We start from the raw sequence: 24,328 nt of genomic DNA on the forward strand, positions 1-24,328 counted from the left end.
TGCAGCTAGTAGCCTTAAGTTAATACATTTGTTAGCATCGGCGGCAGTCTTAGCATCAGCGATATTTACTTGCAGGTAGATCTATTGAGTTCGCAAAATCCTATGAAGAGACGGGCCCTGGAACCCCAGTCTTCTTTATCTTATCACCTGGTGTTGACCCTCTCAAGGATGTAGAGGCTCTCGGAAAGAAGCTCGGTTTCACCTTTGATGCTCTAAACTTCCACAACATCTCTCTTGGTCAGGGTCAAGAGGTAGTCGCCGAACAAGCGATGGACCTCGCGGCCAAGGAAGGTCACTGGGTTGTTCTGCAGGTACGCAGTGACTTTTCTATTATCATCAATACTAATATGCTGAGTATCCCGTTATATCCTGAGTATGTGAGTACCCTGGTAGTCCCGTGTGGCATGAAAGACCGTCATGCATAATAACTATGTGCACAATTATTCTATGGTGCTGCAAGGTGACTGAGTAGTGCAGATGGTAACGTGCTTGGCTGCAAAGCGCGCCTTAGTATCTTAGTTGAATGTCATACAATATTCCTAACGGTCTTAGCGTGGCTTTGGACAAGTGGACACAACTCTTATAATAGTAAATGTTTTATTTTGTTCAATATTCATTGATAAATTAGAATGACAGGTAATTCAGTCTTTACACTTAGACTCAGCTACCACAGCTCAGATACCCGACTCTTCTCAAGTCGACTACATGAAATGGTTGGGTGCCGGTCAAAGCAAATAAATGAGCAAAAGAAAATATTAATTTGTTTTTAGGCCTAATCAAAAAATTTGTTTTATTTGCTTAATTACAGTTCAAATTAAAGCCATAAAATCTCGATATTTTTTCTTTTCTAGAATGTACATCTGGTAGCCAAGTGGTTGGCGACTCTTGAAAGAAAACTGGAGGAACACAGTCTAACAGCTAATGAAGCCTACCGAGTCTACATCTCTGCTGAGCCAGCTGGCACCCCTGATATGCACATAATTCCTCAGGTAATGCCTTCTATTCATCAGTCTCTTTGTAGTTTTACTCTCTAGTTTCCTCAAGTAGTTGAGGAGTTCTCCACAGCTGCGCTCTATTTGGCTTATTCGGTTCTTGAAATTCATAGGGCATATTGGAGTCGGCCATTAAGATTACAAATGAGCCTCCAACAGGAATGCAGGCAAACTTGCACAAGGCCCTGGACAATTTCAATCAGGACACTCTCGAGATGTGTGCAAGAGAAAACGAGTTCAGAAGCATTCTCTTCAGTCTCTGCTACTTCCATGCAGTAGTGTGTGAGAGAAGAAAGTTTGGACCTCAAGGTACATACACTTTTGTTGAAGTGCAAGGGGCAACAACTAGCAAGCATGCCCTTTAATACTAATTCACATCAAACTATTGTGTGTAATTATACAACCTATTATTATAAGTGATTATACAACTAATTAACCTTGGAGTTATCTTTACTATGCAATAATGAAGGGGACAATTACATAGTGCCGACACCTTCATCCAAACTTAACTTATGTACCCGTCGGCTGCAATTTCTTAAGTCAAATCGTAACTAAGGTTATCATAAAAATCTTTTTGCAAGTATTTGTCTTTACATACTAATTAATTTCAAACATACTATATCTAACAAATTTTGAAAGATCAGTTTTGTAAGTAAAAACAACAGATTTGGTAACGATCAAAAGCAAAACATACAAATAATAATACTGTATAAACTCTGTTAATTTAAACCATAAATAGTGTAGGTTAAAGTAAGCTATGCTACATATTTCCATTAATCACTGTATCACCAAATACACATAGTGCCTCTCCATTAATGTGTCTTTAAGGGAATGTAATGATAGAATCTTCTTTTTACCAACTATTACTTTATTAACTCATTTTTACAAATAATTTAGATGTATATATTTGTTTTTTGTATAGTTTTATATAGCACATTTATCGTAGTAGTACATGATTCTACTTGAACTATCTATTATTGTTTTATAAGCTCTGGAACGAATTAAGCAAAGCATATGCGTTTTTATGAAAATGTTTGTTTCGATGTACAAAAAAACATGAAAAAGTATTAACTCGATATGTTGATGTTTGACTGTACTTACTTTTAGTAATGCTTCATTTTATGCTTTTATGGTTCAGAAGCAACCATCAGAATTAGCCAGTCCTAGTAGATTAGTCAACAGTCACTGCTGTGTAGCTCCCCACTCCACCCTACCAGGTCATCCATTGATACCTTGTAAAATTCTACCTCATTGCACTCGTCACCTTTCCTCTTTCACTAATAGTATTATTTGTGTACGCATATTCTGCTGTTGATCTGTACAGGCTGGAACCGTGTATACCCATACAACACCGGCGATTTGACTATCAGTGCCATGGTGCTCTACAACTACCTGGAAGCTAATGCCAAGGTTCCATGGGAGGACTTGCGGTACTTGTTTGGTGAGATCATGTACGGCGGACACATTACTGATGACTGGGACAGGAAGCTATGCAGGACATACTTAGAGGAGTACATGCACCCTGACATGGTATGCTTTATCCTATGCAAGTCTCTACATGTAATAATGCGAGATGACCGACTGTTGCTAAAAATACAAATTAAACCGTTATATAGCATTCACTCGTTACATATTATGCATAGCTATACTAGCTATATCACTATGATATGCTACATGTGTAGTTGATATGATTAGGCTGATTGATGCTGGATCTATATCTCCAGCAACCTGACTGCTATAAGGAGATGATATCAGTGAATCCGTGCAACAAGCACACACCTTATCAACAGATAAATGTATCTCCCTAATTGCCTTCCAAAAGTCGGCTTGTTAAAGATGATTAGTCGATTTCCTTAGACCCTACGTCTTGCCCTTTTCCTGCCTAAGCAATTAATGGTTTTTTTGAGGAAGCACTTGCTACTCTTCATATATGTCGCATCTGTTTTTTAAATTTAGAGGGTTTACAATGTCCATTAAATGGATTTCAGGTCATTGGTGTCGTAAGAGGGCAACTCTTGAGATAGATAATTGAGCTATTTCATAAGATCTGTTAAATTGCTTGCCAATTATTTAACTCTAATGAGCTTATTGTGTTCTCAGCTCGCCTATCCTCGTAGCATTGGCAGCGGTATTGGCAGCAGCATTGGCAGCTCTGGCTTGTAACCTGGGCTCTTGCTAACATATTATCATTTTGATTAGGAGCATGAGTTGAGCTGGAAACATGCTGCAAGCAGGCTTCTAATTACTATTAATAATAATTGGTATTACGTACTGTGTAACACTTTAATTTTACTCTCACTGGAGTTATCGGTACTACGATGTTTACCTACCTAGCGATTGCCCTCACACATTATCAGTCTTATAACTCTGTAAACTACAATAACACGATTTTTATTATATAAAATAAAATCTAGCTTCTTCTGGCAGATGCGCTTGTTGCATGTAATTGTGTGTACTTATTACAGCTGGAAGGAGAGCTGTACCTGGCACCAGGCTTCCCATTGCCACCCAACTCGGACTACAAAGGCTATCACTCGTATATAGATGAATGCCTTCCTCCAGAGAGTCCCTACCTTTATGGCCTTCATCCCAATGCTGAAATTGAGTTCCTAACAACCAATTCCGACAACTTGTTTAGAACAGTGTTTGAGATGCAACCGAGAGACAGCGGTGCTGGCAGCGGAGGAGGAGCTACCAAAGATGAGCGAATAAAGGTCAGTCAGCGAGCAGCAATAAAGCTAGCCTAGAAGAAAATGTGTGTATTTGCTTTATGGGTTCAGTGTGTCAGCAATGTCACAGTATTACATAAAGCTTTATTTACAGCGTTAGGCAAACTATAGTACTAGTACAGTAGTCTACTCAAAGTTTGTGCTCTGAAACTTTTACTCATAATTGATTAGTAATCGTGACATGAAGTCATTTGGCACACAATATGCTAACTTGTAGACCATTTTGGATGAAATTGTTGAAAAACTGCCTGATGAGTTCAACATGATGGAGATAATGAACAAGGTACCACCGGAGGAGAGAACTCCCTACGTGATCGTCGCTTTCCAGGAGTGTGAACGAATGAATACGCTGACCAATGAGATAAAGAGGTCACTTAAGGAGCTTGACCTTGGCTTAAAGGTATATCTTTTCTCAGTCTATACGCCTGCTCTTTTTCTCACTTTAGCGACTGAAAAGTGATACGATTTACAGTCATGTATTTTCACTTTTTTTTAAATGCTAGACTATGGGTACTCATTGCAGGCAAGTATGTATGCGTGTATCTATAAGCTTCAGTGTATGACCGATTGTTATATTCTTTTTTAAGGGTGAATTGACAATCACAAGTGATATGGAAGACTTAGGCAACGCTCTCTTCCTCGACTCTATGCCTGAATCATGGGCAAAGAGAGCGTATCCATCACTCTTTGGACTCGCTCAATGGTATGCTGACTTACTGCTGCGAGTCAAGGAGCTCGAGACTTGGGTCAGCGACTTCCAACTGCCCGCTGCAGTCTGGTTGGCGGGCTTTTTCAACCCTCAATCTTTCCTCACAGCTATCATGCAACAGGTCAGGGCCACTTTATGTAATATTTTCGAAAAGAGTGTTGGCACCATAAGCAAGCTATATCATCTCTGAATCTCTCAAATCTTGTTTCTACTGTCTTCCAACATTTTATATGTACCATTTTAGATGGCACGTAAGAATGAGTGGCCGCTTGACAAGATGGCCCTGCAGTGTGACGTGACTAAAAAGTCGAGAGAAGATATGAGTGGACCACCCAGAGAGGGCGCTTACGTTCATGGCCTTTTTATGGAAGGCGCGAGGTGGGATACGCAGACGGGTATGATTGGTGAGGCGCGCCTCAAGGAGCTAGCACCGGCAATGCCTGTCATGTTCATCAAGGCTATTCCTGTCGACCGCATGGAGACTCGTAACATCTATGAGTGTCCTGTGTATAAAACAAAGCAGCGGGGTCCGACCTTTGTATGGACATTCAACTTGAAGACGAAGGAGAAGGCAGCTAAATGGATTCTTGGAGGAGTTGCGCTGTTATTACAAGTCTAAGCTGTTGACATTTTAGAGAATGCATTCATTGCTTGCCGTTTTTGACTGACTTTTTGGGATCTCTTAAAAGTTTTGATTCTTTCTATTTTATTTTATTTACCTATATTATGCTGCCATCAGGTAAATAAGCCTGTGTTCATTACTCTGTTGTCATACTAAGGAAAACAAACTATCATAGTATTAATTTTACCGATTGGCATGGTTTGCTCACAACAGTGTATATTATCAATTACACCCGTCCAGCGCTATCTTTTTGGTGCATCCAAAGAAGAAGATTGTGTTTCTATTTCTCTTGCTGCAAGACAATCATATCAATTACTACTGGATATCCATATTCATATATAAATATCTTACACAACATAGAAACATCTTTTATCGTTATTACCATAAAAAGGTCTGGTGCTTTCCTGTTGCCTTCTAATATGACAACCTTCATCACTACGCACGAGCGATAAAATACTCCATCTTTATGCATAAACTAGGTGGAGTCTCTCTATGCTCTCTCTCCCTGAGTTATACTATTTTATTCAATCTACCCTTCGGCAGTATTTCTGACCTCTCATAAACTTTGTTTTCACACTGTCAGCAAACTCTGTCAAGGTACTCTCGTCCTTCCACGTGTTTTCTCTTAATGTCAGCTAGCATTGTCAGGATACTTTCTTCCCATGCTGCCTCTTGCCAGCTGTCAACCCATCGTGTCATGGTGATCCCTTCCTATGCTGCCTGCCTCCTTGTGCACTGTTAGCTAGTTCATGGTGCTCCCTTCCTATGCTGCCTGCCTCCTTGTGCAGTGTTAGCTAGGTCATGATGCTCCCTTCCTATGCTGTCTGCCTTCTTGTACACTGTTAGCTAGGTCACGGTGCTCCCTTCCTATGTTGCCTGCCTCCTTGTGCGCTGTTAGCTAGGTCACGGTGATCCCTTCCTATGCTGCCTGCCTCCTTGTGCACTGTAAGTTAGGTTACGGTTATCTCTTCCTATGCCGCCTGCCTCCTTGTACACTGTTAGCTAGCTGTTTTTAATGCTCCTGTCTGATGTTGAATATTTTTTTGGTCAGATGTCTAGATTGTCATGCTGATGCAATAAACAACACGAAGGTTCACTTTTGGTAATGCATAAACTGGCATGACGAGCGATGACTGTGTTGGTGCCTGTTAGCCATTTCTATCTATGACAAGTTGAGACTTGCACGAATTAAGTCATTTAGTCTATGCTGGTTTTGTTAGCTAATTAAAACCACCACTGCTACAGCTGAGCTAAGACTTTATAGAATTCAAGTTTTCTGCTGTACTCAATAGCCATGTCTAGCTGGCCTGCCATAAGACAATAGTAAGACAATTCCAAATTTATTGCAAAGGGTTGCAGGCATGGGCTGACCAGGTCATGTTATTAGCATTCAGTGTCTGATGATTGGTCGGAAAGTTTTCATATTCTATCATCATGCCTAATTGTGTGTGAAATGGCTAATTGGTCGATCCAGACTCTCCTCGTTATACGCATTAGCCTGCTAATAGATTGTTATACATTTACAACATATATGCATACATAATACTCAAAGGTTCATTATGAACACCATAAAAACCATGAACAAACTATATAAATTTATAAATATTGTCTTAAGGACTATAACAGTTACTTGTTGTTCAAATAGCCATGCAGGTCTCAATAATGAATATTCATAATAGCTAAATTTAGCATTACTTTCTTTTAAATATAAGTGCAACCATACCATATCTTGATGAAATATATGTTATAGGTATTAAACTCTTTATGAGACCTTTGAAAAGGCATCAGTCTAGAGCTATTTTTATCCTATGTCTCCCTAACTAATCATCTCAATGCTAATATAGTGCTGGTAGAGGAAGCACACATTATTTCATTCAGTAAACAGGCTCCGGAGAGGAAATAATCCAGAGGAGATTAGTTGCCTTGCTATGATCGCTAATGGCTAGCAATCACTATTTTCTTGCCCATTATATCTGATATTGTATATTGTATATGAATATATTCATAACACAGAGAGTAAGCAGGCGCTGCATTATATAGAGATAACAACATTCATTATACAAAGAGAGCCCGCGCGCTCAAAGCAAGCTGTGCGCCTATATTTTCCGAATATCGTGTGCAGTGATTAGATGCAAGGCGAGCCGTGAAGTGTGCAGAGACAATTGGAGTACATTTCTGATTCTCAGCACGTCTCGAGGACATCAGATCATCAGCTATAGTAAAGCAGCTACGACAAACAGGTAGACCCTTTAGGCCTTTTCGACTTCTGTTAGCATACAGTGATAATATACAGTAAGCTATGATTTTATTGTGATCTTTTAGCAATACAGTAAAATACAGTCAACTGTGATTTACTGTGATCTTTTAGTAATACACAGTATACTGTAACGCACTGCAGACTACCAGCTTGTACACGTACAGTATACTGTGTCTTACTGTGATCTTTCAGTAATACATGGTATACTGTAATGCACTGCAGACTATCAGCCTGTACACGAACAGTATACTGTGATTTACTGTGATCTTTCAATAATAGAAAGTATACTGTAACGCACTGCAGACTATCAGCTTGTACATGTCCAGTGTACTGTGATTTACTAGGCTCTTTCAGTAATACACAGTATACTGTAACGCACTGCAGACTATCAGCTTGTACATGTACAGTATACTGTGATTTACTGTGTTTTACTATGATCTTTCTGTAATACACAGTATACTGTAATGCACTGCAGACTATCAACTTGTACACATAGAGTATACTGTGATTTACTATGATCTTTCAGTAATACACAGTATACTGTAACGCACTGCAGACTATCAGCTTGTACATGTCCAGTGTATTGTGATTTACTAGGATCTTTCAGTAATATATATGTACAGAATATTCTACAATGTCAAAGAAGAAGCTTAAGACGGCTCAACTGATCTGCCAGACATTTCTTGGCCGCAAATGAATTGCATGAAGAAATGCACTGTGTTCGTACAAACCAATGTTATAATATGATGTAAATAATAGTAATATAATATAAAGGCTGTAATATATCCATATAATAGTTACTTCATGAAATGAGATGTTATAACGGATGAAAGTGTTTCTATAGCCAAGAGTATGTATCTCAGCTCTGGTGTGACTGTAGGCTACAACAAAAAAACGTGCTCAATGCTTATGGTTATTAAAAGTAGCGACTTGGTTTTCATAGAATCACATGTAATTTCCTGTCTGCATTTGAAACCTCATCCTCAAAGCAGCAACAGTTATTATGGTACAAAGTGTTTGAAAGTAACTAGGAGCTCGGTCAGAATGAGAGCAGAACAAGCAAAAAGTGTTGAAGATGTCGTCAGCTGGACACACTTGTTATATCACACCAAGTTTGTTGAACTTGAACAGTTGTACGGCAGGGAAGTCCTTCTGTTGACTCGCACAACTGACTAAACAATAAGGGCTGACAGTCAAGATAGAGCCTGACTAACATAACTGAGACAATCTGATCACATCTTGAAAAGATTGTTGCTGATAATCTATTCTGCTGGTGAATGTAAGTGTTTGTTGAGCAAACAAAAAGTATTTCCAGAAATGGACCACATTAAAAAGATCTTCGCTATCTACTAACCGATTTACAGCGATATTGAACAACAAACCAAAAAAGAAGCAGTCAGTTGTTCACTTGATTTATACTCGGAGTAAAGGTTGGAAGACAAAGAGGAAAGGGACTGTTAGACACTGGTAGATTGTACTCAACTACACAATAACATCCTTGTTCACTCATAGTGTATCTGGAGGCATGCATCAGGTGCGGACAGAGTATTACAAACCATGATAAAAGCTCCCATGGGGGCTGTTTTACTTTACAATACATTGCACCTGAACTGATTCTAGTAACATAGCTAATCACAGTTAAAACCCATCTATATCTTACCCACAGGGACACAAATCCAATGGCATGTACCAAAGCCAAGGAATAATCTAATATTTGAATGTTTAAATATTAATACTTTAGAAGAAGCAAAACAAGAGGAGTGATGCAGTTGAACGTTCAATCCACGCGTGATGACATGACCTCAGCGGCAGCGGAAGTCAACATCTGTATCGGGTGCAACCAGGTATAAAGTTCTTTCCTTTTAGACTAGCTAAATAAATACACAAGCTTACACCTTACAGTGCATACAATGAAAGCAGACATGAGCCATGTATTGCTCTTCCTTACTTTTGCAGTATATTTGCTGACTAAAGACTTGCCTTCAGTATTTTCTTCTAATTAACTATCACACTATGAGGTGAGAGATTTCCACCTGAAATATATTTATGAGCAATCAACTTAGATGCAGAAACATTTTCTAGCACTCGTACCTTCTACCAAACATCTCGGTTTTCTAAACGCTAAAGTTTCTAAGAAGCGTATCAAACCTTCTCTATAACCATACATGTGTGTTATGCTCAATCACACAAGCATGCAGTCCAATTGAAAAGTTTCTTGCTGCGAAAGAAAGGTTTATAAAACATTAGTGAAGCTGTAAGTACATGTAATTTCTGTCCTATAACTTGCTTTGCCCACTTGTTCACAGGCTATAAAAGACAAGTACCTACTAAAGGCCATCGAGCAAGTCTGGCATGAAGATTGTTTGAAATGCTCATGCTGTGGGTGCAGATTGGGTGAAGTCGGATCTTCTCTGTTTGTAAAAGCCAATTTGCTGTTATGCAAACGAGACTATTTCAGGTAAGAAATCAAATTCTATTTCACTGGCTTTTACTAAACAGTCTAAGATCGGCAATACATCAGCACAGAAATGGTTTGCAGAAGTTCAAACAGGTTTTTACTTAGAACTATGTAGGAAGAGCTGATTGCGTAACTGCAGCGGAGAACTAATCAAATCCATACACTGTTGATTAATAAATATTTAATTATTCTTTCATTTTATCTTGATGATTAATACAGGAAGGTAGGCAACTAATGTATGCGTGGCAGAAAACAATGCGGGCTTTGTATGATCTGACACGAGAGTAATTACATAGATGTGTCACAAGCAAAGCAACGTGCCGCATCAGCAATAATTGCAATTGGAAATGGCAAGCAATCAAGACATGAGGCAACTTCACAGCATGCTCTAATCAAAAACTCTAGGAGCGCATATGCTGCTTTATTCTATAAATATTGATACGCTTGCAATCTAATCAACACAGCTATAGCTCAGACTTGTTGGGCATCTCAACATTGGATGTTTTCAGAGATGTTGCCTTTCTGATCGCCTTATCCAATTCATTTGCAGATTGTTTGGCATGCCAGGTCATTGTTCAGCTTGTCTGCTGCCAATACCATCTTTTGAAATGGTGATGAGAGCAAAAGAACATGTTTACCACATAGAATGCTTTGCGTGCTATAAATGCAGGCTAAGGTAATAATCGTATCCAAAATATACAATCAAAAATAATTTTTAGTGGTGATAGTCAAGGTAGTACCATATCAGTATTATAGACTACATTAACAACACGTTTGTATGTTGTGACTACATTAACAACACGTTTGTATGTTATGACTACATTAACAGCACGTTTGTATGTTATGGTTACATTAACAACACGTTGGTATGTTATGACAACATTAACAACACGTTTGTATGTTATGACTACATTAACAACACGTTTGTATGTTATGACAACATTAACAACACGTTTGTATGTTATGACTACATTAACAACACGTTTGTATGTTATGACTACGTTAACAACACGTTTGTATGTTATGACTACATTAACAACACATTTGTTTGTTATGACTACATTAACAACATGTTTGTATGATATGACTATATTAACAACATGTTTGTATGTTATGGTCAGATGCTATGGTAAGCTCGCTGTGGTGCAATTTAAGTTAATGCTAAGGGAATTCACAAAATCTGTCTAGAAATATGAACGCCTGGCTTGTTGCAGCAACAAAGTTGTTTTTCAGGTTCTGCGTAGGAGACAAATTTTATTTATTTGGAAGCAAGATAGTTTGTGAAGATCACTACGAAGTTGTGGAAGGAAAAGACAACCTTGAAGAGTCTTTACAACTCCATGACAAAACAGTTCGTAGTCATGCACAATTGGAACAGCTGCAGATATGCAAAAACTCTGACAGAACTGCTGCCGAAGAGCAGTGCAGTGAACAGCGGAGGGTAGAGGAAATGGTAGACACGGTGAACACCAGAACATCATCATTTTCATCTTAACCATTTGATTAATGTTTGGTAATACATCTTAGATTCACTATTTTTATAAGCTAGAGTACAGAACAGATGAGTTTTGACATAGCTGTCATATCTTTTTGCCTCCATCTATCTGTGATAGCAACAAATGCATTTACCTTCTGGCATGTGAGCACAACTTCCATTTTGCGGTAGCTAGCACTAAAATTGTTGTATGTACATTGTATGTTGATTACAGACATTGCAGTAATGGACAACTTTCAATTTGTCACAAGTAGAATCATTTAACATAATATATATGTATGCATATATTTAATTAAATATAAAATTCATGAAGTCGGAGGTGATAAAAACACTGATGGAAGTATGAAGAGCAGGTGCGTCAAAGACCTCGTCTCCAAGACGGAACACCCCTGCAATAGACACACACTAGATGAACTGAAATGCAGAAGTAGTCAAAGGGAAGCTACCTACATGTGCTACTACGGAATACCGTATGACATCACACAATATTATTTACCCTAGGACACTTATGTATTCGCGGCATCTAACTTTCGCGTTTTCGCGGTGTCATCCTCTCGCGAAAGTTTCGTGTGCGAAACTAAACTATCATAACAAACGAGCGAAAAAGCGAAACTAAATAGCTTTGTTCATTGATACTGCATAATTGAATTTTATAACGACATTTATTTCAACGATTTTAACGACCACTATAGCATCGTTAAAATATAAACCGACAAAATAATTTGACTGTCAAAATTTATTATGTTATTATTTTGCAATTATTTAGGATTATTTTCCCATTAGGAATGATATATAATGATAGGAATTTGATGTCAATGCACATGCATTAGTTAGCGTTATCGTTTGCTGGGGACATCAATCAATGCAGTGAGCACCGTGTGTTGAAAGAAAATAAGACACATGCACTGACACTCGCAGTACTACACAAGCAGCATGGCTCTGGAAAGGTTTGGATTCACCACTGACACCTCTTCAATAACTTGTAATTTTTTTAGATTTGTTTTGTTTTAAGTGATGTGACTGACGAGACGTTTTTAAATTAAAATAGGCATAACATGACCGCAGTTAATACGCTCAGAAAAAAAACATCTTTTCCTTTTGAGCGTTTTAACAAAGATCAATTTTGCGGATTTTATTTTAAGTTCATTCGGAGGCTTTTACGCTTTCGATGGGACACGGCCAAGCGGGTGATTGATAAAACTGAATCTTTTGCAAACCTTTATAAAAGTCGTTAACAAAAATATTTTGCCTCTGATGACGATAATAATGATGCCTAAGAACTACTAGAAGTTGATGTTTGTCTCTATGGCTTGGAATGAAGTGACATTCTACAGCGATAAAAACCGCGTCCATGGCCGTTGGGCAAGTAACTTTTCGAATAAAGTATGTTGAGGTCGAGTTATCTGAAGGAATTTATCATTGCGTTGGAACTGACCAAACAAATCCGTTTGAGTTGACCTTGTGTTTGAGATGAAATGTTACATTTTATCTGAGGGTGAGTTTTTTGAGTTGGACTGTACTTACCGTAAAAAATTCCCAAAAAGTTGGGGCGGCTCAGCCGGCCAGCTGCCCCAGTGAAAACTGGCCTGTTGATAGTCCAAGAAACAAATGGCAGCAAGCGATCAAATTGCATTATCGACCTTACCCACACCATTCTACCTGCGGTTCACAATTACAAACTAGTCGCAAATTGAATTTTTTTTATCGGTGAACCGAACCTGAGGAATATAATTATGTTTGTTCCACTGCATTTATTTTCACATCACTATATTTTCGCACTCATCAGAGCTGCGAAATTAAGTTGCTTCGAAATTTTACTCTGTGAGCTACTCACGAAACTAAATACTAACGAAATATAAGTGTCCTAGGGTACAAGCATGTGCCTCTGTATACTTCAGCATGCTAAAACACACAGGAAGAGAAAATAGTCATGACACCACATTAAATTATTTATTTGTAAAATACATATATCTTGTGTTCAGACCAATTCATAGTACTGTTCTTTGAAACAAATATCAAAGGATTATTTATAGCCCATATGTTAACTGTTAACAGTAGGACCATATGTTAACAGTAGGACTATATGTAAACAGTATGTTAACTGTTAATAGTAGGAATATATGTTAACAGTATGTTAACTGTTAACAGTAGGACTATATGTTAAAAGTATGTTAATTGTTAACAGTAGGACTATATGTTGACAGTATGTTAATTGTGGGACTATATGTTAACAGTATGTTAACTGTAGGACTATATGTTAACAGTATGTTAACTGTAGGACTATATGTTAACAGTATGTTAACTGTAGGACTATATGTTAACAGTATGTTAATTGTAAACAGTAGGACTATATATTAACAGTATTTTAACTGTGGGATTATATGTTAACATTATCTTAACTGTTAACATTATTACTATATGTTAACAGTATGTTAACAGTAAAACAATATGTTAACAGTATGTTAACAGTAGGACAATAGGTTAACAGTGCGTTAACTGTTAACAATAGGACTATAATTATGTTAACATTATGTTAACCGTTAACAGTAGGACTGTGTTAACAGTATGGTAACTGTTAACAGTAGGAGTATATGTTAATAGTATGTTAACTGCTAACAGTAGAACTATATGTTAACAGTACGCTAACTGTTAACAGTAGGATTATGTTAACAGTATGTTAACTGTAGGAATGGATAAAGCAAGATGTATTAAATATTGAAGTGACACGCAGATAGACAACAAATTCTGCAATGCTCTAAGTGAGTATTTGGAGACACCAAGGAATCGACCTAAACAACAATATTTACGTATTCAATTAGATGAAAATTTTTCCATTTTTCCACAAGTCAGCCATAATTCATTGTCAGTCTGAGGCAGTATGGCCAAGCTGTAGAAACATTCTTCCTCATTTACTGCATTATGATATACCTATACTTCGCATAGTTCAACACTGCCGAGGAAGTACACGATGGTTGAAACAGAAGTCATTCTAACATAGGCGTAATGAGACAACTCTAACTGTATGGTCCTTTGCATACAAATAGTGACCTAACTAATACCCAATACACTAGCCAAGGCAACATGTTTTCTAATGATACAAAGACTCTTCTATTATTGGTTGAGTTCATGCAATATTATCTCGTCTTGAAACATCCGAGTCGGTACACTTGATGACTTGTAACCTATTTGCTTTGATAAGCTACATTCACTCTGTAAAATCTTGCCTGCCTAAAAATATGCCTAATAATGTAACATGAGTCATCTGCTCAGCACGGAGTTGAGAAAAATAATGAAGCGTTTGTTCACTAAATTAGCTAGCAACTTCAACATGGAAAGATGCTGTTTGGTCGGGCTGAAAGAGTAGAGCAAGTACTCACTACAACTGACCTTGACACCAATATTAACTTATTTTTATTAATAACTATGATCCACCCACTAAAAAGCATTGTTACCCCCTGCCTCATTTCCTCAGCTTTACAAGTAGTCATAATCATTTGCTACTAGCTAAATACTCTACCCAACTTAGCTTGTTAAATACAGCCTTTTACTTACAATCCCTATAACCTTTCACCTACAATGCCTGCTGCCTTTTACCCATAAAGTCCACAACCTTTCGGCTACAACACCCATTACCTTTCACCTACAATACCGGCAGCTTTTCACCTACAAAGTCTAAACTCTTTCACTCCAACGCCTGTGGCCTTTCATCTACAAAGTGCACACTATTTTCCCAACAATGACAGTTTGAACGTACACGCATTGTCCAAGATAACTGAAGATCAAGGTAAACATAGAAATATAGATCATACCTGTGAGCCATGGTGTAGATTCTACCAGACTCCGCGCTAGCACCCACTTGCTTGGTACGTGACTTCCAACCCTCCGTTGGCCTTAATAACCGACTTGGATCTCTGACCACATTCACTTCATACTATGTGAAAATATCAAACAGGAACAGACTACCATAAGGTGTCTAGTGAGATGGAAAATCATTAACCTCAACGAATTAAAACAAGCAAATGTATACAGTTGCAGAATAACTACTGGCAGCATCTGCAATTCACTAAAGCAACTCAAACCTGTGACTTGAGCCTTTGTTCCTTCTTAAGACTCTCTTCCTTCTTCTTCTCTCCATCCCTCATGTGTCTCATCTTCTGCTCAAAAGCAAATTGGTTCCTCAACTCCACTCTGCTTTTGTCTAACTGTCGTCTTTCTCTATCTTTCTCTAGTTCTTGCAGTTCCTGCGCCTCAGCTTCAAGCCTTAGAAATTCCTCTGTCTCGAGCTTTGTGCGCTTGTACTCCGCAACCTGCAAGCGGGGCAGAGTCTAAGGGCCTAAGAGCCGATACACATAGTAGAATCATGGTTATATACAACTGCAACTAATATTACGATCAGCACTGAATGCAGTTTGTAATCTACAATCTACGCCTGTACAACGCGCTCAAATAACTAGCCATGTTGTGCTCTTGAATGTTAAAAAATAAATTCAGGTGTGTTTTACCTCACTATGTTGCCCTTCTCACTCGCTACCTTAAATTTGAATAGATTCCTGACCTTCTCACGTAGTTCCTGCTGCCGTAATCTCTCTACTCTTTCCTTTTCAGCTTTTGCACTTTCTTCTCTCAGTTGTCTTTCCTCAGCTTCAGCCCGTTCCAGTTCTTTTTCAAGCTTCAATGAATAACATGTCTTGGTTTCCTAGCCTATACACTGCTACGATCGATGGCCTCATTAGAAGCTGCTGAGCCCCGTGTCACACATGCTTTTTAGACAAGAAACAAAACATTAAAATACAAACTTTCCATGAGCTGAGTTTGTTCTGTCTATCAAGCCTCTCCCTTTCCATAATTCGCTCTTTCTCCAGGCGTTTCTCTTCCTCCTCATCAGAAGCCTCAGATGACTGCTCCTGCTTCTCATTCTTTTCTTCCTGCAGATGAAAAGGCATAGTGGCCACCCATATAGAGACATAGTGGCCACGCATAAAGAAATAGTGGCCACCCATATAAAGACATAGTGGCCACCCATATAGAGACATAGTAGCCGCCCATATAGAAACATAGTGGCCACTCATATTATAGAGACATAGTGGCCACTCATATAGAGACATAGTAACCACCCATTTAGAGAGATAGTGGCCACCCATATAGAGACATAGTGGACACCCATATAGAGACATAGTGGCCATCCATATAGAGTCATAGTAGCCACCCATATGGAGACATAGTAGCCACCCATATAGAGACAGTGGACACCTATATAATTGGTCACCCATATAGATTAACAAATATGTGATGACACACAGAGAGCTACTAACATATGGTAACATACACATATACTGCCACATACATCTCAGTGAAGACAGCGTTTGTCGTATAGAGGACAACACACAATCATCCTATCATATGCATGATAACGCATATACATGTACGCATTAACACCGCATACAACGCGTATGCATACAACGCATTAACCATATACATGATAGCCCACAGACCATGTAATACACATGATAGCTCACAGACTATGTAATACGCTTGGAGGGACAGAGACCTACCACATGCATATTAACTCAAAAAAACCATGTCAAATATAAAAGATAGAGGGCTGCAAGGTTCCTCCAAGAGATCCTGAAACATTGAGCATCCATACGCATATATACAGACATATGGACATACAGATATATCATGACAGTACTTGTGAATTAAGAGATTAGGAAAGAACATGAATAAGATAGTTATATATGAACATGTGAACACAAGAGGTTGGGAAAGATCGTGAATAAGATAGTTATATATGAACATGTGAACACAAACAGACACGGAATATATTAAAATTTAAGCATACATTTTTCTTACGCTTCCAATCGCTGATGGCGAGTCGCTTCTGTTCTTGATGACTCAAGAATTCTTTGTACCACTTCTCATGCTCCCTCACCTCTTCTTCGGTTTTGCTGGGCAAATGAGATATTGCCTCAGCCACAAACTGTCCCCGGCCCTACAGAATGGGTGAGCAATGCTAATAATCTATTTTAGCGCGTGATAGCGATGAGACTAATGTCAACTAGTAGCAAAAACTTACATGGTATCTCACTCTCCACTTGAGAAATGTATTGTGGTCATACTCATCCCAGCCTCCTCTTGGCCCTCCAGTTTCTTCTAAAAACTTCTACAAATAACGCAGACATTAAATTGATGAATACTGAAATAGGCACGCCAGGTACATTCGGAGAAGGTCCTATAAGGACTCACTTTCAGCGATTGCTGATGAAATCAATTATAATTGATCAGTGTTGACATATAAATATAAACCGGTAGTCCAAGTCTACCTGCCAGTTTTTGTCAGCAAAGTAGCTAAAACAAAATGAATTGTAGTCTCAAGACTAACGTGACTAATATATCAGACATTGTTGGAAGTGAAGACACCCACCCCAGTGAAGACATCTACCCTAAAGTGAGAGCTAAATAGTAACCTAGTTAGAAACTTTGAATGTAATATGTAAGTATGTATGTAATATGAATGTAAGTAAACAAAGTGATAATATTGAATTACTATTTTATGATATTAGTTGAAGCCCCATAACCATAGCTAGTAAAGAATAAATTGATATACACATGTATAATGATATCTTTACACGTGAGTATGATCGGTAAGTTGGATGATGGAATGGAGTTGAGTTGTTGGCTGACCATGACAACAATAACGCTGACAAAAATGGCGTCATAGTTACTTACAACTTGTGCAGACATGATAAGCATGACAATAACATCAGTAGCTGAGTATACTAAAGAGGAAACTTATTTTTTAAATCACTAGATTACAAATTTTATTTATTCATTTTGTGGCTCCATTAACTCGCTTGACTTTTTTAAGATGACCTCTACACACTTGCATCTATACTAAAATCTTTTACAAGAATAAACAGATATTGGTACTTGGTATAAACTATGGTAACTAGGCAAGGGCTGAATGTAAATGTTTTTTTAGCACTTTTTTGACCATCTCAAGTGACCATAGCTACGTTCTCGTAATTTTCATGCTTCATATGAAATGTTTACTTAATCTTTGATAAGCAAGGCCTACAACTTTAATGTATACGGACAAAAATTATTGGTGAGATGAGCTTCAGGCAACTACCACAATGCATCCAGACGTTCAAACAGGCTTCACAAAAAGTGAACATTTAGATAACTTTCCCTTGTTAGCGAGCAGTGGACTACACATAAACTGCCCTGTGTCGTACTAGATGTATCCTGGTCTATCTAAAAAGACTGACAACTTCAAATACAGCTATGTACTAAATTTACTATCCTCATGCACTGTTATTCACAACTGTCTGATGTATGACTGCAGTTGTCTGACCTTTCCATCAGCAGATAAATCCTACTTTGAGCTGCGATGACCAATCTCTTTGCACTCAAGACAACCATGACCATGTACAAGCGTGGTTCATAATAGCAGTAATGTAAAACAGCAGAGACGGTGGATGGATAAATCCCACAGCATGTTCTACATGCACAACCTAATCACATGCTATCTACTAGTCAGATTTTGCATCCTCAATAAAGTATACACTGCAGACCTCATGGCAACAAACAGTAGAATGGCTAGTCATGCAATGCTTGCTCGATATTTGAGAGCAGACGAGGTGAAACTTGTTGCCGTATCTTGCCTACCAAAAGCCATGCTTTATCAAATTGCATATGAATAGAGACTCCGATAACGGAAAGTATTGTGACATGTACTTCACTGCCTAATAAAATAATATTTTACCAAAACTGATGTCAGGCATTACATAAAAACCAGATCTGAAATGGAGAAGATAATATGTTGTTCTCCAGGTCGAAATTCAGAGTTTTGCACCAATACTCATCCGATCAAAAGACACAAATGCGCTCACCTGAAAGAGATGGTCAATTTCACAGCTACGAACCCAGTCACTAACAAGGACTATCATGAAGGAAACATATCCAAACAGTATTCGCTGTAGAGAGGCTGAGTGTAGTTTGTTTACATAGAGTTGCTAGTAAATTGTAGCCATGCCAACATTTATAAGAATTATAAGTTATGAATCGCAAGTGTTCATTCGCAGTCAAGCAATATGAAGACAGCTGAGACACAAGTTCATAGCGGAGTTGATAAAAGAAGCAAATGTTATATTGACTGGAGCAACTGTAGATGTATCAAAGTACAATGCCAACACAAAGGTGACTGTCATAGCTTCTCTGCTATACCCGTGAATGTAGTGCAAACTACAAATGAAGAGAACATGGGAAGCGAATAGCTGTCTGCCAATTCTCACCAAAAGCTACAACCGGAGTGAGAGTACACTGTCTCATGGACTTATGCCTAAGAAAAATACCTACTGAGAACTGCGCTACTTCGACAGGTAAATTCTTCCCAACATCTTTGGCACTGGGTAGTTTGGTGAGTGGAGCGGCGGTGACACGTTGAGTACTGTCACTGTCAGTCCAAGAGTCAAACCGCTTCTCCAATGCATTGATTTCATGAGAGTATTGTAACTCATTCATCATCAGTTGGTCATATCTAAAGGCAGCGTAATTCTTTCACATTCAGCTGGTCAGGTCTGACAGCGGTGTAACTCAGCTGACCAACAAAAGCAATCGAATGTACTATGGAAGGATACTTACTTTTCTCTTTGGGACTGCTTGAACAGACTGATGCCATTCTCTATGTCTTCCATGATAACTTTTAGCTTCTCTAAAACTAGTATTTGAATGAATATTATAGTAGACACTAATGTTATACATAAGAGAATACAGAGATATAAGGAATATGAGTATTATAGTAGACACTAATATTATACATAAGAGAATACAGAGATATAAGGAATATGAGTATTATAGTAGACACTAATATTATACATAAGAGAATACAGAGATATAAGGAATATGAATATTATAGTAGACACTAATGTTATACATAAGAGGATACAGAGATATAAGGAATATGAGTATTATAGTAGACACTAATGTTATACACAAAAGAATATAAGTGTGTATGTAGGACAGCATGTATAAGGCATGACAGATATAAATGTGACAGAAATAAACACGCTCAAATGGATTTTATCAAGATAAATGTCTCACAAGGGTAACTCACACTCCGGTGTAGGTAAAACATTTCTTATTTCTTCATGAAATTGATGGACCATTCCTCGGAGCTGGTAGATTTCTTTCTTTGTTTTTAATCCTAGAATCATATTAAAACATTGAGATAGGTTTCTAGATGCTCAGTTGAGAGTTTAAACACCGATAGAAAACTACTAGATGTAAATGATTACTTTTTCTGATTTACCTCAAAACTCTCAATTTGTTCCAAAAATGTGCTGCTGTAATGCCGTGTAACACAGCTATAAGCTTTATTTTTCAACAATCCAATTTCTGTAGTGTAATGTGTAATTTCTTCTAGTAATGTGAGGGAACTCATTTTTTTGATTCTGATAATCCTTTGCATATGTATTGCCGTTACTTTGTTTGCGTTTTTTAAACTCATGTTTGTTTTGGGCAAATATGATAATCAGACAATATAAAAATTAAGCAGATTTTATGCATTCCGGGATGCTAATGTGTCACTAGAATAGCCAGAAAGTATAGAGCATAATGTTTCAACTATGTCGTGCTTCTCACTACCAACAAGCTCATTCAGACAACTGAAACAGTGACTTATCACTTATTAAACAAGCACCTTTCAGCCTTTAATGCCGTTAAAAGTGTGCTAATTTTGGTAGTTATAATAACTAGTACGCTTGGCAGTCCGGGCAGCAGGAGAGATCGTCATGAGTAAAAAGTCTATAGAGGGAATCCCTATCCAGGGAATAGTTAGGGCTTCTGAGTGGTGTAATGGTAGCCTGCTTGCCTTTGATTCTGATGCTCGGGTTTGATTCTCGTGCAGTGCAATCTTTTTTTTTTCATCGTTTTCAGCGTGGCTGAGAACAGGCGGACAAAAACGCTCCTATTATAGTAAAGATTTACAAAAACATCATAACTTTGATAATGTGTTATATCAGACTTACTGTCCCGGCTGTATTCACTAGACTGTTTACTGTCCATAGCCGATAGCTCACCAGCAAGAGATGGGCTCTTTTTATACAGCTGCGTCTCCTTTTCTTTGTTTATGCCCTGAGCTCTGTAAATGTTTAGCATCAACTGAGCAGATAATAAATGACAGGTCAAAAGGTCACTCGGGCCTTCAAATCCTTTCATCTAACCAACTATTCCCTCAAATAAGTTATTTATCTATCAGTACACTTCAATCACTTTAGCTAACCAATTGCAATCTGAAACCATCTTATCCAACCTCATGCTTATTCAAAACCATTTCACCTAACCGCTTGCACGCGAAAATATTTTATTTTATCAGACGACCAGTATGTTTAGATTCTACCAGTTCAGCTGACCACATTAACATCATTAGCAAGTCTAAATAGGAAGATTAAACCCTTTGTTCGACTTTATTCGCTCATGATTACTGAATAATCTGAGTTTTGATTTAGAATCATGACACGAATGGCTGGGCAATGGCTGAGTAAGCTAGTTGCCTGATCCACATCTATTATAATACTACAGTAAATACTATAGATAGGCATGACCAAGGTACATGTGATAAGCTGACATTTTATTTACACCCCAAAGTTAGAGTTGAACTCTGTTTTACACAACGAAAATGATGTCCAAAAACACAAGCAAAACAAGATAAAGTAGAACAGTCAGATCGTTAGCTTTAGTGGTCTATTAATATGATGTCTACCTCGTCTCCAAATGCTTGAGCTCTGTTAGTATCTCCTTAATGTTCTTCTTATGTTGCCTTGCTTGGCTCATTCTTGAATTAATTCTGGCAGTGAATATATAATGACTTATTGACAATTATTTGACAGCAGATGTTATTTCAGATGAGTTTATACTAAGAATGTCTTGTGTTGACTTCCAACGCAGACAGGAATGTTTCAACACAAACCTATAGTTGCACATATAAGCCACAAGTGATCTTACAAGACTATTCTTGCTAAAACTTTAAGATAGGCTGAGCAATTAGCGCAATGCCTTTAGCAAAATAGCCACAGGCTTTCTTTTTGTGTGCAGCCCATGTCTTTGCGGCCCTGAATAACCATGTTTATGAAATACTGGAGCAACATTCACATGACAAAAATAAGTCAGTTTCTGTGCTTCCTCTTAGCCACTCCCTTCACCATTTCAGACAAGTCTTATGCGTGTATCTAAACAATTGATCCACCAATGTATGCAACATAAATGTGAAAAACCTTTGACGTCAGTTTGAGAGCAACATGGATATTTTACAGTTCAACTTTGGTTGATCAGTTGATTTAGCTTGAAATAGGCGACTTATTTGTAGCTACTAGAGCACAAAAATGCTTCGAGATCGGCCTAGAAAAGAACTAATCTCTTTGGCCTGCATATTCCTAATTCATAGATGTATGTTCTGTCACATAGTTTTGTCAGTTAACCTCATGATAATTATCGAACATTCATTTTAAGCAACGAATGGCGAGTTCAACCTCACTATTATGTCTTTATTAAGACTACTCTCAATGAATATCTTATTAGTTCCATACAGTTGCACCCTCTTGAAATTAAAACTACTCCACAAGTGTATCAACTAGGGATCTACGCCTGCTTTCACATCATTGTCTGATTTACTCATGACAAACATTGAACATGTCATGCAGTGTTTCGTTTAAACTGGTTATGAAACAATAAAAACAGCATAGTCTTTTTTGTCAACTAAGGTATGTTGAGTAGTAGTGTTTTTAAAGAAACATTTTGCATAGGCATGGTCGATGCCTTTTGCCACCTTGGTTACTAACTGAAACTGTCTAGCAATATTGTTAAGCGTTTGAAAACTTTACCTTGTCATCTGCAAAACGTTCACTGCCAACTTTAATGATTACACATTACACAACCTTTTGCAAACATACAAAAAAGTGACTAACCTAGCTTTTTAATGCTCTGACACAATAGTCAAGGATTTTCTTGGAAACCTATAAAGAATACCTTTGTATGTACACCCAAATCGGAAAAAGGTTTGACCCAAAAAATCATATAAAGTTACACTGCAGACATGCGAGAAGTACAACTGAAAAGTGGTCAAAGATTTTTTAAGTGGTTCGCGCTCTTACTCGTGAATTTGAAAATGATTCTGAATAGCCTATGCAGGTCTTACTAAACATTCTAGAAGTCCATGATCAAACTTGTACATGTATTGGATCATGATTTAAAACTTTCGTGCAAAAAATTTTGAATGTAGCATCGTTAAAGAACATAAGTATTAAAATAAGGTACCATCTACGTGTCAAATGGATGCGTATTGACCATGAGGCGTCTTTGAAATGAATTACATATACACTCCAATTCTTGGCGGACACACAGATTAGCGTACAGTATTTCCGTTTTATGAACTTAATGTGATTGAAATAAATTTTCCGAAGATTGCAGTAAATACTCAGCTGACGCGCCACAACATAGAAATATTTTCAGTTTGTATCTGGCATGTGACATATAGTGTTTGGGATTTTTTATCAAAACAGTACAACAATACTAACGTGTCCATTTTTTTTGTTTTTAACCAAATCAAAGGTTATGAGTGACTAAACGGACAGGGAAGCTTAGCTACTCAAAGATTTGATGATTTGCTGTCACCTAACGCTTAGGCTATATTTTAACTACTGTGTGCAGAGTATGTTTCCGCACCAAAATTGGTTTACAGACTTTTTAACAGACTTCTTTATGATCTTTATTTATATTAGTATATTTTGCTACTTTTCAATATTCAATGGTTAGATAAGTCAATTGTGAATAGCTGAGATAGGTATTTATTGTAAAATAATGAAGTTTTTGGTTGTTTTCTGATCAGGATCTCACCTAGTCAAAACCACCGGAACGCTATACAAAACCCCTGGGAATCCTTTTAGTGAATTCGATTCACGATTTCACCAATCGAATTCCTATTCGATTGGTTTAGCTAAAATGAGAAACTGCACATCTCTTTACTGAGTGCTTGGGAGTTGGGCAATGCTGAATGTTGTTCGATGCT

General features: G+C 37.8%; 3 protein-coding genes across 4 annotated transcripts in view; 2 read left to right on the plus strand and 1 right to left on the minus strand.

Annotated features, from left to right (window-relative positions):
- LOC137385860 (dynein beta chain, ciliary-like) overlaps window positions 1-5,393 on the plus strand; it is a 39,709-nt gene extending 34,316 nt beyond the window's left edge. The window contains exons 55-62 of the mRNA XM_068072438.1: window positions 76-311; window positions 852-989; window positions 1,106-1,301; window positions 2,317-2,522; window positions 3,458-3,706; window positions 3,939-4,121; window positions 4,309-4,551; window positions 4,675-5,393. Coding sequence (XP_067928539.1) covers window positions 76-311; window positions 852-989; window positions 1,106-1,301; window positions 2,317-2,522; window positions 3,458-3,706; window positions 3,939-4,121; window positions 4,309-4,551; window positions 4,675-5,049 — 1,826 coding nt within the window. The 3' untranslated portion in view covers window positions 5,050-5,393. The remainder of the gene's footprint in view (window positions 1-75; window positions 312-851; window positions 990-1,105; window positions 1,302-2,316; window positions 2,523-3,457; window positions 3,707-3,938; window positions 4,122-4,308; window positions 4,552-4,674) is intronic.
- Window positions 5,394-7,162: 1,769 nt separating this feature from the next.
- On the plus strand, window positions 7,163-11,269 carry LOC137393180 (LIM domain only protein 3-like). The gene is made up of 5 exons (XM_068079622.1): window positions 7,163-7,292; window positions 9,051-9,153; window positions 9,616-9,767; window positions 10,318-10,443; window positions 11,001-11,269. The coding sequence occupies exons 2-5, from the start codon at window positions 9,073-9,075 to the stop codon at window positions 11,260-11,262; spliced, it is 621 nt and encodes a 206-aa protein (XP_067935723.1). The 5' UTR covers window positions 7,163-7,292; window positions 9,051-9,072; the 3' UTR covers window positions 11,263-11,269.
- Window positions 11,270-11,528: 259 nt separating this feature from the next.
- Window positions 11,529-24,188, minus strand: LOC137393168 (coiled-coil domain-containing protein 112-like). Of its 2 annotated transcripts, none has more exons than XM_068079606.1 (13): window positions 24,157-24,188; window positions 22,028-22,111; window positions 21,294-21,406; window positions 20,381-20,470; window positions 19,909-19,984; window positions 19,624-19,804; window positions 17,339-17,425; window positions 17,105-17,254; window positions 16,059-16,187; window positions 15,818-15,931; window positions 15,342-15,569; window positions 15,072-15,193; window positions 11,529-11,651 (listed from the first exon to the last, which is right to left on the minus strand). In XM_068079606.1, the coding sequence occupies exons 2-13, from the start codon at window positions 22,096-22,098 to the stop codon at window positions 11,621-11,623; spliced, it is 1,392 nt and encodes a 463-aa protein (XP_067935707.1). In that variant the 5' UTR covers window positions 22,099-22,111; window positions 24,157-24,188; the 3' UTR covers window positions 11,529-11,620. The 2 variants fall into 2 exon arrangements, with proteins under 2 accessions (XP_067935707.1, XP_067935712.1); XM_068079611.1 differs by lacking the exon at window positions 24,157-24,188 and adding an exon at window positions 23,578-23,720.
- Between the last annotated feature and the right edge of the window lie 140 nt (window positions 24,189-24,328).

This window comes from Watersipora subatra, chromosome 1 (assembly GCF_963576615.1).
Source record: "Watersipora subatra chromosome 1, tzWatSuba1.1, whole genome shotgun sequence".
Lineage (NCBI taxonomy): Eukaryota > Metazoa > Bryozoa > Gymnolaemata > Cheilostomatida > Watersiporidae > Watersipora > Watersipora subatra.

What these genes read in the sequence shown, in the direction of transcription:
- LOC137393168 (XM_068079606.1), bottom strand. Translation starts at nt 22,098, where the DNA reads ATGAGCCAAGCAAGGCAACATAAGAAGAACATTAAGGAGATACTAACA. An exon ending in TGTTTTACCTACACCGGAGT is followed by an intron (nt 19,985 to 20,380) that starts GTGAGTTACCCT and finishes TTCAAATACTAG; the next exon opens with TTTTAGAGAAGCTAAAAGTT. An exon ending in TCGAAGTAGCGCAGTTCTCA is followed by an intron (nt 17,426 to 19,623) that starts GTAGGTATTTTT and finishes CGTTATTTGTAG; the next exon opens with AAGTTTTTAGAAGAAACTGG.
- LOC137393180 (XM_068079622.1), top strand. Translation starts at nt 9,073, where the DNA reads ATGCAGTTGAACGTTCAATCCACGCGTGATGACATGACCTCAGCGGCA. An exon ending in TGCAAACGAGACTATTTCAG is followed by an intron (nt 9,768 to 10,317) that starts GTAAGAAATCAA and finishes ATTCATTTGCAG; the next exon opens with ATTGTTTGGCATGCCAGGTC. An exon ending in TGCTATAAATGCAGGCTAAG is followed by an intron (nt 10,444 to 11,000) that starts GTAATAATCGTA and finishes GTTGTTTTTCAG; the next exon opens with GTTCTGCGTAGGAGACAAAT.